Source organism: Calypte anna, chromosome 3 (assembly GCF_003957555.1).
Source record: "Calypte anna isolate BGI_N300 chromosome 3, bCalAnn1_v1.p, whole genome shotgun sequence".
NCBI lineage: Eukaryota > Metazoa > Chordata > Aves > Apodiformes > Trochilidae > Calypte > Calypte anna.
Genome location: NC_044246.1, coordinates 113,626,965 through 113,639,634, shown reverse-complemented (window position 1 = coordinate 113,639,634; position 12,670 = coordinate 113,626,965). Strand labels below are relative to the sequence as shown.

Here is a 12,670-nt window from a genome sequence, read left to right as displayed (position 1 = left end):
TACACAGTTTTCTCCAGGGATGGGGACTCCAGCACCTCCCTGGGCAGCTGTTCCAGCACCTGACTGCTCTCTCAGTAAAGAAATAAAGAAATTCTTCCTCAGATCTGGTCTAAACCTCCCCTGGTGCAACTTCAGCACATCTCCTCTGCTTCTATGATTGCTCACTTGAAAGATGAGTCCAGCACCCACCTCTCTACAACCTCCTTGCAAGGAGTTGTAAAAAGCAATAATTTCAGTGGCTTCTTTAATGCTAAGCAAGAAAGGCAGCCAATAAACCAGACTCTTCCTGGAAATGTTCAAGGCCAGGTTGGATGGGGCTTGGAACACTTGGTCTAGAAGGAGATGTCCCTACCCTACCATCTGGAAGTTGATGATCTTCAAGGTCCTTTCCAACTCAACCCTCTCCATGATTCTATGAGGAGGGATCTGCAGATCCCTCTGGAAAGGCTGAGCTTACATGTGATAAACACAAAGTTCAAGTACTTCTGAAGCTAAGGCAGACCCAGTTCTCTCTAGTACCACCATCACTGTGAAAACAATCTAGAGATCAGAATGGTATTTTCAGTAGCAGCCAGCAGTAAATCATGCAGGGTTTGTGAACATCCCATGGCCATGGTCACCCCAATGCAGCAGAGAGGTGCTCAACAGGAATCTCAGTCTGCTTGCTGGATTTGGTGAGAAATGGAACAGCAGAACTCATTCTGACAACAAGGCCAGAAATCCATTTGGGAAGTTTCCATTCTGCTTGCTCAGAGGATTTGCAGCCACATCAGGAACCCCAGCACAAACGTCACCCCAGCAGAACGAAGCAAGCTGCTTGCTGGGTTGGTTCCCACCTTTGCAGACAGCCAAAAATTGTTTATTTTGAGTGGAAACTCAGTGTAAATACACTGAGGAAAAATATATTTAAGTGTCAGAGCAAGGAAGACTCTGAAATGAGGATTTGTTTTACTGGACACAGACACTGGTTCTGTTACATCATTCTGACTTGTCTGAAGCCCTCATGACTCTGCTGTTCCATGTCCAGTGTCTGTGATGGTGGTTCTAAAATTGGTCTAAATTGGTTCAGAGTAGATATGCCTAAAGGTTCACTAAAAGACAGCACTGAGAGAAATGAAGGTTTGTGGTGTCAAGGAGTTACATGAGTAGAAATTTCATTTTACTTCAGCACTGGAGTCAACTTTTCTTTCAGATCTCCTTATGGAAAACATCTTTTTTACATCTCCACACCTCTGTATAACCTGCAAGCCAATAACCTTTTCATTCCAAAAGCATGGGCATAGGGATGTAAAAGATGAGTAACATCCAACCTTCAGCCATCCAACCTCAGCCATTAGTGATTCTAAGACAAAAAAGGCTCTTAGAGCTAAAAAGTAGTTTAATCCCAGATTCTATCTTGCAGGGGGTTGGAACTAGGTGACCTTCAAAGTCCCTTCCCACCCACACTATTCTGATTCTATTATCTTTCTACTAACAAATACCTTTGTTTCTCCTTGATAACAATAAAACAGAGCCCAAGATAAAGAAGGAAACTCAGTAAGTTAGCAATCCTGTGAGACATGGTTCTGAAGCATCCTGGCAATCAAAGGATGAAAAACTTTTAGCAAAATGCAGGTTACAAAGATGAGACTGAAGTCATCCACACCTCATTCAGGAATGCTTCAAAATCCATCTCAACCCAGACCACCCAAGCTGTAGCAGGTAAGGCAGGACAGAGAAACCACCTCTAGTAGCCTGCAAGCTTCCCACAGATAAAAGTGGCTGTATTTGTGCTTGTCACTGTCCCAGAGAACAGGAGAAACCCAGACTCTACCTAAAATCAAACTTGCTCTCCCACAATTTTTATTCCTCAGGTGACCACACTTTACAGTCAATGAACCTAGAGGGTGGGAGGAACAGCCCCAAAAGCTTGCCTTTTACTTCCACATACATAAAATTCACATTTAGCCATTTGTTTTTCCATTTAAAGCTTACAGATATTAATTTAAGTGCCCCCATAACACACTTTTTGCCCCAAACCCTCAGAGTCCTCCAGAGTACTGAAAATTATTTCACTGCTCATTTCACATAAATACGATGGACAAAGTCTTCTGACCTGTTGCTTAGATAATGCTCTGCAATTACTCTCTGATGACAAAAGGAGAGGAGCAGAGGATATTAACAAATATGTTAAACAATTAGAAAAAGATAATGGTCTTAATTAAAACCCTCAGAGCTAACCATGCCAGTACATAAAATGCAGCTGTAACAGCACCAAGGTTGTGTGTGAACCTGCATGTAAACTGATACAAAAAAGATGATTTTTTTTTTAAAATAGATTTTAAAATAAAAAAGATGTTCCTTATTTTTTAGGGACTAAAAAGGTCAGCAGAAGACAGGGAACATATTTAGTCTGTAGAGATACTAATTGCTTGCATCCAGCTAATTTTCCAAAGAGAATTCTGGTTAACTTCAAACTGAAAATGAGGCTAAAGAACAGCATTTTATTTCATTGACTGGGACTCTCCTTTCCTTTTATTCCTCTTAAACAAACAAACAAACAAAAATCATAGTACTTACTTTAAGCAACCAAGTGAGCACAGAATCACGATAAGGAACAAATTTGTTTTTGTTCTTGCCAGCAGCCTGGTCTGCCAGGGCAGAAATAACCAGCCCCAGAGTCGTGAGGGATCTGAACAGAGAACACAAGCAGGCATTAAAAAGTGTAATTATTCACCAGCCAAAGGCATATTTAGACAGTCACTTTCCAAAAGCTCTTCCAAGAAAATTCACTGTACACTTTTGACAATTCTTCTCACAGAAGCTCTGCTCCTGGTTTTCAGCCTTCATCCTCACACCTCCACAACACAGTTATGTGGAAGTTGCAGAAATACAAGTACAGAATGAAAAACACCAATTATTTTAATTCAAACACCTGAGAATATTGTATGCCAGAAAGAGAAGTGGAGAGAAGGGAAGAAAACCAACTGCAAGAGGTTATACAGATTTTATCCTGTTTTACACGGATGCTGTATTTAGTAGCTGTGATCTCACTGATGAAAAAAAGGAAAATAATCAGAGTCTTACTTGTTAATGTTGCTTCCTTCTTTCAGCCTGTCTCCTGCAGCACCAGTCTTTGTTGCCCTCTCACTGCCTGCTAAATCCACCAGACTCAGCTTGCCCACTTTTTCTCCTGATGTCTGCAAAAGAAACCAGAGAACAGCCACTGTAAGCTCACTCAAATTAATCTACATAGTTTTAAACAAGAATCAAGATCAGTCCAGAATGAGACTCTCAGGAGCTGTTCCTGAAAGTTACTGAAACTTGAACTTGTCCTCTGAAAGTTACTGGACTTGAACAGGATCCTGGGATGATGCAGTGGCTGATGCTTCAGAAACAAGAGGAGGATCTGAAGTGAAAGTAGATGCTTTAATATCTTCCAGACACCTCAGAAATCTCCACAGGAAAGGAACAGAGGGTATAGGAGTAAAATGTTCAAGCAAGAAAAATGAAGAGGTAGTAGGGGCCAAGGAGTAATGAACCAAGACATGGGGTCTGTCCTATCCTCTCTTGAAGAGCCTCCTAAAAAATCTCAGATTTTATACCAAAGCTCTTCTCAGTTTTTCAGAGAATAAGAATGGACACAACAAGAAGTATGTTATAATTTACAGAAATTACTACAAGTGCCATATATACACCCTCATCCTCCTATACCCTTAATAATCCACACTGAGTATTTAAACTCATAACACAGATTTTCCTACAAATTCCTTTATCCCATTTGACCCCAAATGACATTCTGAAACACTCTGTGTATTTCATCTGTCAATTTGGAGGAGCTGCCTTTGGGAACAGCTGGCTCACATCACATTCTCCTGCAGCATCTCAGAATCACAGCTGCAAAATGCTTCATCCCCCTAAATGAACAGGATCACCAGAACAACCATGCTTTCAAAAATGTTACTCTAAGCCTCTCAAAATAAAGTGTGATCACCAAGCCATAATAAATCGTGTCATTTTCAGGACTTGAAGGACCATAGCAGATGGGAAAACAGAGAAATCTGCTCCAGAAATTCATACAGCAGTCACTGGAAGGCACAGACACAAGCAGAACAACCACCTTGCATGACCACACAAAAAATATTGGTAAGTATAAAAAGTTTTTTTTGCCACAGCAAAACCAGAATGCCAAGCTATGGGAAATGAAGGAGTTTAGCATAGTCTGACTGCTGATTTGAAGTGCAAAGGGAGACAAAAAAAACAAGTAAAGAACGAGGAAAACTTTGTGGATTGGTGGAGGCTGAAATAAGGAGGGGAAAAAATCCATACGTTTCTTAAGCTTTAAAATGTATTCAATATTTAGGCACATACATGCCTTAGATTTCATAGAATAGAATCATAGAATTGGCTGGGTTGGAAGGGACCTCTGAGATCATCAAGTCCAACCCTTGATCCACTCCCCCCGTGGTTCCCAGCCCATGGCACTCAGTGCCACATCCAGGCTCTTTGGAAAGATCTCCAGACACGGAGAATCCACTACTTCCCTGGGCAGCCCATTCCAATGCCTGATCACCCTCTCCAGAAAGAAATTCTTTCTCATCTCCAACCTAAACCTCCCCTGGCACAACTTGAGACCCTGCCCTCTTGTCTTGCTGAGAGTTGCCTGGGAAAAGAGCCCAACCCCCCCCTGGCTCCAACCTCCTTTCAGGGAGTTGGAGAGAGTGATGAGGTCTCCCCTGAGCCTCCTCTTCTCCAGCCTCAACACCCCCAGCTCCCTCAGCCCTTCCTCACAGCAATTCTGCTGGATCCCTTCACAGCCTCCTTGCTCTTCTCTGGACCTGCTCCAGCACCTCAAGCTCCTGCCTGAGCTGAGGGGCCCAGAACTGGACACAGGACTCAAGCTGTGGCCTCCCCAGGGCTGAGTACAGGGGCAGAATCCCTTCCCTGGACCTGCTGGCCACGCTGTTCCTGACACAGCCCAGGATGCCATTGGCCTTCTTGGCCACCTGGGCACACTGCTGGCTCCTCTTCAGCTTCCTGGCAATCCAGACTCCCAGCTCCCTTTCTGCCACTCTGTGCCCAGCCTGGAGCTCCCCATGGGGTTGTTGTGGCCAAAGTGCAGGACCCGGCACTTGGAATGTTGAACCTCATCCCCTTGGGATCATCCCAACTCTCCAGTCTGTCCAGGTCCCTCTGCAGAGCCCTCCTGCCTTCCAGCTGATCCACACTCCCCCCCAGCTTGGTGTCATCTGTGAATTTGCTGATGATGGACTCAGTCCCCTCATCTAAATCATCAATAAAGATATTGAACAGAACTGGGCCCAACACTGATCCCTGGGGGACACCACAGCCGCCATTTTGATGCAGCCCCGTTCAGCACCACTCTCTGGGCCCGGCCCTCCAGCCAGTTCCTAACCCAGCACAGGGTGCTCCATGGATACTCAAAATTTCTTTAAGGTTTTGAAGAAGTTAATAAATTGCCCCAGCACAGCATCTACCAAGGAAGCTTAATGAGTTCTTAGTATGGGAAATCTATCTCAGTTCTGGTTTATCACCATTTTCTGTGAGGGATGGCATACTATTAACATAAATGTATTTCACCCCCACGTCCAAGGTTTATTTACATATAAGGAAGTGTAAAGAAAAATACTTTCACATTTAAATGTCTTTCAGACACTTAATACATATACATAGAAATATTAAATGAATGCTGTGCAAAGCAAAATTTGTGCAGTGTTTCTATTTATAAAGTTGATAATTTAAACATATTTGCATGAAATAACCCCTGGAAGGAGATTTCTAGATATATACTCAAGATTTCCAAATATAAACTCAAGTGTTCTTTTATTTTGCACCTACACATTGTATCTTCAGTTTCTGCTCCAGGTCTGTACTACACTTGACTGCTTCTAAACAAGTGTTTCTTTAGTTAGGATTCTAGGATTAGGAGCTCCTTCCTGCACCCCCCAGCAAGTCTGCTGGAACTTAAGGCTTTCACTTTTGCTTTCCATTTCAAAAACCCACATTTCACCCACAAACCTATTAAAAATGATTTCCCTACCCTGGGGTGCAAGCCCATGAGTATTACAGGGAGCAGCCAGACAAAGAAATTCTTTCTAATCTCCAACCTAAACCTCCCCTGGCACAACTTGAGACCCTGCCCTCTTGTCTTGCTGAGAGTTGCCTGGGAAAAGAGCCCAACCCCCCCTGGCTCCAACCTCCTTTCAGGGAGTTGGAGAGAGTGATGAGGTCTCCCCTGAGCCTCCTCTTCTCCAGCCTCAACACCCCCAGCTCCCTCAGCCCTTCCTCACAGCAATTCTGCTGGATCCCTTCACAGCCTCCTTGCTCTTCTCTGGACCTGCTCCAGCACCTCAATCTCCTGCCTGAACTTCCTGAGGGGCCCAGAACTGGACACAGGACTCAAGCTGTGGCCTCCCCAGGGCTGAGCACAGGGGCAGAATCCCTTCCCTGGACCTGCTGGCCACGCTGTTCCTGACACAGCCCAGGATGCCATTGGCCTTCTTGGCCACCTGGGCACACTGCTGGCTCCTCTTCAGCTTCCTGGCAATCCAGACTCCCAGCTCCCTTTCTGCCACTCTGTGCCCAGCCTGGAGCTCCTCATGGGGTTGTTGTGGCCAAAGTGCAGGACCCGGCACTTGGAATGTTGAGCCTCATCCCGTTGGGATCAGCCCAACTCTCCAGTCTGTCCAGGTCCCTCTGCAGAGCCCTCCTGCCTTCCAGCTGATCCACACTCCCCCCAGCTTGGTGTCATCTGCAAATTTGCTGATGATGGACTCAATCCCCTCATCTAAATCATCAATGAAGATATTGAACAGCACTGGGCCCAACACTGATCCCTGGGGGACACCACAGCCGCCATTTTGATAAAGCCCCGTTCAGCACCACTCTCTGGGCCCTCCAGCCAGTTCCTAACCCAGCACAGACACAAAGCTGACCCCAACAAAGCCACAGCTGACCCCATCCTCTGCTTTTGGTGCACATGGGTGGGAGGCTGTAGCAAGGGACTTGCTGAGCTCCCTTCCAACCAACATTTCTGTAAAGTCTGTGAAATACATGAAAGCAAGGGACAAATCCATGCTTAACAGACCCAGTGCCAGGTTCGATGGGGCTTGGAGCAACCTGGTCTGGTGGGAGGTGTCCCTGCCCATCTCATGGTTTGAACTACATGATCTTGAAGGCCCTTTGCAACCCAAACCAGTCTGGAATTAAGCTTTGGAGCTCGTTTTACTTACCCCTGACTGTACATCATAGAGGGTGTGGGTGAGGATGATCTTGAAGACTGCATGGGACCGACTGCTCTCTTCATTCATGTTGGTTGCAGCCACTGTTCGAGATTTGTTGCCCTCAGACATCAAGGACTCAATGTCCTAGACACAATTTTCACAGCCATCAGCACATCTGCATTCATGCTGTGGGGTTTTTGTTTGTTTTTTTTTAATTTATCTACCCAAACAATCTCATTTTACTAAAATAGAGCAAGTGTTCTCCCACTACATTTTCCACTGTTAATTCATAAAATGTGAGAAAGAAAATACCATCACCTCCACTTAAAGGAGTTACACAATCTTGTGACATGCAGATTCACCCATTATGTCAACCTAGACATTAAATGATCAACAAAAGTAATGGACAACACCCAAAAAACAACAACCAAAAAGCAAAGGGGAAAAAAGTAAGGAAACAGCAATTCGTATTTGAACACTTCAACATTTTAGCCTCAGTTGTCAAATATGTATTTGATACATTTGAAATGTTCTTGGAATCTTTAATGCTGACTTAAAACTCAAGTTTTATAAACCAGAACCACGCTGAACAGGTCACTACATTCCTCTGACACATAAAACTTATCAAACTCTCTAATATGTTAGGTTGTGACACTTGAGAAACACACAGCTCTCCTGCTTAAGTGTATTACAGCAAACCTGTGAAGTAATTAAACTTTAAAGCCTTGGCTTTATTAAAACTTAAGTTTGATTTAAGCATCTCTAGAGGGATGATGCTAAAAAAAAAAACAACCCAAAAGACAACCAAACAGAGACCACCACAGACCACTTGGACTCTGGATGCTGCATTACACAGTGCTGGGCAACATGGAAAGGTAAAGCAAAGAAGGTGGCTTTGCACATCCCAAAAAGAGGTAGATTAACACCTGAAGAGACTGCAGGAGGAAGGACTGCTCTGTTTCATCATGTTTTGTTTAAAATGGCAGAATTCCATCCCACATTTCTCCCACAGCACATTAAAGCTTCTTGAAAATTAGGGCATTTTTGTGAATACATATAGAAATACTTCCTACCCAGCAAGGAAGTTTCATGCAATGTTCTCAAGTATTTGCCTTGCAAACAGCCAACAGTTTATAACTCCAGAGTGCTACAGGTAGGTGAAATTCCTAGGCAACAGCATGACAGCCAAAAAGGGACAAAATGTGGAGGTTTCTCTGCTAAACTCTGATTAATCACAGGACATTTTTTCATGGATACAGCATACACACATCACAGTTTGGAGAGGAAAGATGTTTCATTAAATGGTTGAATTTCTCTCAGAATTAGTGAACAGTGCAGCATGCAGATGAATTCTCCCTGAATTTGAGATGATTTTTTGATACATTTTTTTGTATGAGCCCATCCAACAAATCTACAGCTGTCTTGCTCTAAAATCCACGTTGATACCATGGCATTCAGGAGCAGCATAATAATATTGTCCTGTTTAGGGGACAGTATCCCAGTGTTTAGGATGTCAAAACAAGCCTTTCATAACATTGATCCTTACCTTGTAGCTAGCAACAGCTAGTTTGGATAGGCCATCTACATAAGGACCATAAACACTGTGTTCTCTAACTTTTAATGACTGGCGGCTTCTGGTTGGAAAAAAAAAGTAATTTATGAGCAGATGAATTGCTTAATACAACATTTACAGCAAGTAGTTTCCCATTGACAGATCTCCAACATGATGGTCTTACAAATACCACAAGAAAGCACAGAGCAAGGACTCCAACACCAACAAAAAGCCTTATGTCTACACACAAAATGGTGACACAGGTATTTTTTGTCCCTTCATCCAAGCTAGGATTAGGGTGAGCTTACTCCAAGCTTTTAGACTTGGTATTTATTGTGATTTAAAATGAAAGGATACTAAGATCAGGAAGAAGCCAAAGCCATCCTATGCAAATGCCTTAGATGAGACCCATCAAGGCAAACTGGAGAGGAAGAGTCTCTGCCAAGGTATTAATTACACTGCTGTTGACACTCAAATTCCTCACCCCTTTGGGTCAAGAAGATCTCTGACTTTCTCATTGTAGATCTCCATGTAGGATACTTCCACTTTGAAACTCTGCTCCTCATTTTCTTCTTTTTGGGCCCTTTCAAAGAGCCCACTGCAAAGTCGAGGGATTAATCCGGGCTGGTCAGCAGTACCCATCATTGTGTAGGATTTTCCAGATCCTGTGGGAATGGATCTCTGGTTAGTGTTCATGCCACTGAGATTCTTGATGTGAGGAAGAGTGAAAGGAAATAGAGAGAAGAGCTAAAAAAAACCCCAACAACTTGCATTTTCAGTGAAAGATATTTGTGCAGTTTTCTATTTTGAAGTAAGCAAACCATGATTTATTTAGTTATTTAATTAAGGGAGAAGGAAACCTAGAAATTTAGTTTGAACTGACAGGGAAGACTTTTCAGGTAGATAGAGTCATACTACAGCAGACAACCCCTTAATACATATGTGCCACAAAGAGAAAAATCAGTTGCACAAACATCCTGCATTTAAAAATGGTGATTAAAGATGATTCCAACTGCAGAGGCAGCAAACACGAGTGATGCTCTGAACTCAAGGACAACCACAATCATTCCAAAGATCAGAATCTAAGGTGTGAGAAATAAGGGCAGCCAGAGGCAACAGTCAAAATCTTATTCCTCATCCTGTTCATCTCCTATCTGATGTTACAGAAGAGAAAAAACACTTCTTATCTACACTGCAAGGCATTTCTCCTGAAACAATGTCACAACAGCCATGAAAACACCTGGAACATAACACCTCTTGGGTCAAATCTAAAGATTTTTTTGCTTAAAAAAGGGACTTACCAGTTTGTCCATAGGCAAAGATGCAAGCATTGTAGCCTTCAAAGGCATTCTGCAGAATATTCTCTCCAAGGCACTTAAAAACAACATCTTGACCTAAGAAATAAAACACACAAGTTAGCCTTGTAACAAAGCACCTGATTTTCCCTTCCCTTAATTTGGATCCTTCCAGAATTAAGGAGAAAACAAGCAGTAAGTGTTTTCCTGGTTTTTCCCAAAAAACACCCAGTGTTTCTTTGCTCCTTTTATAAAAGCAAAAGCCACCAGCCAGCAGAATCCCTGGATTTATACTGCTGTAAAAACCAGAAGCTGTGATTCTCATCCATGTGCAAGAAACCACATCCTACCAATGGTCACATCAAGAAGTTTTAGCAGCAGGGAATCCACTACCAGCTACAGAATTTAATGGCACCACTTCAAAACACACCCAACCCATACACCCAACCCATACACCTTAAAAACTGCCACTTGATTTTCATCTAAACCAATTAGAAGAGCACCAGATAATTTTACTGCGTAGCCAGAAGCATAACACAAGTGACAGAAGCACCTCCTTTTACTTTGAGAAATAAGAAATTGACCTTCTTGGGGAATTTATACAGCTAAAATTCCTCACCAAATTACTTTCCATCAGGTAATTTCAGGAGATCAGGAAAAAAAATCAGGAAATTAAATTAAATTAAAACCCAGAAGCAGAGGCATCTTTTACTTTTCTTGTGATTTTTTAAAACACAAATCTAAGCAAGTTCAACTGATTCCCAATTTTAAAAGATAACAAGGATGCAGCTAATAGATCACAGGAGTGGCAAGCCCAAATCTATTTCATATTTTACCATAATTAATTTGCAAAATGTGTCATAATAACACATATAAAACCTTAATTAAATACATTTGACATTCTGACCAGACTATATGATCTCACAAATCCCTACATTCAGTTAAGCTTTTAAAATACTTGATTATTAAGATCTAATATGATGCCAAGCTCCCAGCAGCACTGGGAAAGATGAAATTGCACTTAGCAATGTTCCTGAAATCCTGAAAAGAACTGGATTTGCTGCTTTTAAAATGCTGGACCTGGAGAAGTCATTTAAACAGGGATGTAAATAGGAGTAACCCCTTATTGTGATGGATTTCTCCATTTCATCCTCTGCAAAAGGGGAGCAATGTCACTGCTATCATCATCTGCAGAGAAAAGAAACAGAAATGACTGAGGATTTTCCTTTTCTTTTGACAAACAAGGGAAAACACCTCGTGCCATATGCTCTGTGCCCTCCAGCACCCACCACCTTTGAATTGCATCCTTGGCACTTGGGAGACAAGGAGCACAAAGCTCCAGTCAACATTACCTGCATATTTTTCTTTGACAGATTCATCCATAGACCAAAAGCAGTGATCATAAGCAAACACCTGGAGGGAAATAAGCAGGAGGACATCTCATCAAAGCTGCCAAGCCAAACGTGTCCATCCAAACCTGGATGGTGCTCTTATGTTGACCGACATCGTGCTCCTTGGAGCTGTTCTGAACATAAAACACCCTCTCCCAGAATTATTTTCTGGGAGTTTGAAGCCTAAAACATTGCATCTTCTTACACTCAAGCCCTTTCCTTGCTTTTTGTTGTTCCTTTTTTTTTTAATTTCTTCCTTTCTACTGAGGGAATCCTATTCCATGCTCTCCAAAAGCTCTCCTTGTGATAAGGAAGTGAATGGCAAGGAGCTCTCCTTATCTTCTTTAAACCCATCTTTTGCAATTCATTTTACACCAAACTTGCTATTTTGCAGACTGACAGATGTCCCCTGGCTGTTTCTGCCTCCCCAGGTCTCTTGGCTGCATAAATTAAAAACGTGCCATAGGGTAGGAACTTCTTTCCCTACAAGAGGAATTTAAATTTATATTGGCTGACAAACAGAAGCAGCCACCACCAAAGTCTAATAATTGTAAAGACCAAAATAGAGCACATAAATTTTATTATGAGAAGAGCAGAATTATAATATTTAATATTATGAAAATATTTTTTTTTCATTTTTAATATTACAAAAAAGCTTCCGTTTTGTGGCAAGTCCATTTGAAGGTCCACAAGCACTTTTCATCATGAAAACTGCTCTCTCAATAAAACAGATTTTGTATTTTGGGAGCTCAGGCACTTGCAGAAACAACCCCCTGGATATGTAAGGAAAAAAAAAACAACATTCAGGGTAATATCTGACCTACATTCACACAGCAAAAGTTCACTCTGTAGGATGCAAGAAAATAGAGGCTGATGGAGTTGGGCTTGTTCAGCCTGGAGAAGAGGAGGTTGAGGGGGAACCTTATTGCCCTTTACAATTCCTGAAATGAGGCTGTGGGGAGGGGGATGTTGGTCTCTTCCCAGTGAGCAGGGACAGGACAGGAATATTCAGGGACAGGAGTTGGACTTGATGGTCTTGATGGGTCCCTTCCAACTCAGCACATCCCATGATTCTATGATAAGAGGAAAGGGGTTCAAGTTGCCCCAGGGGAGGTTCAGTTTGGTATCAGGAAAAATTTTTTCCCTGAAGGAGATGTGAAGCATTGGAAGAGGTTGCCCAAGGAGGTGGTGGAGTCACCATCCCTGGGG

General features: G+C 42.6%; 1 protein-coding gene across 4 annotated transcripts in view; it reads right to left on the bottom strand.

Annotated features, from left to right (window-relative positions):
• The window catches only part of KIF13B (kinesin family member 13B), a 145,266-nt gene that overhangs the window by 69,608 nt on the left and 62,988 nt on the right, over positions 1 to 12,670 (bottom strand). For all 4 annotated transcript variants that reach the window (XM_030446827.1, XM_030446829.1, XM_030446828.1 and 1 more), the window contains exons 4-10: positions 11,423 to 11,483; positions 10,077 to 10,169; positions 9,260 to 9,440; positions 8,770 to 8,857; positions 7,233 to 7,367; positions 3,067 to 3,179; positions 2,560 to 2,671 (exon numbers count right to left, since the gene is read on the bottom strand). In XM_030446827.1, the coding sequence (XP_030302687.1) occupies positions 2,560 to 2,671; positions 3,067 to 3,179; positions 7,233 to 7,367; positions 8,770 to 8,857; positions 9,260 to 9,440; positions 10,077 to 10,169; positions 11,423 to 11,483 (783 nt within the window). The remainder of the gene's footprint in view (positions 1 to 2,559; positions 2,672 to 3,066; positions 3,180 to 7,232; positions 7,368 to 8,769; positions 8,858 to 9,259; positions 9,441 to 10,076; positions 10,170 to 11,422; positions 11,484 to 12,670) is intronic.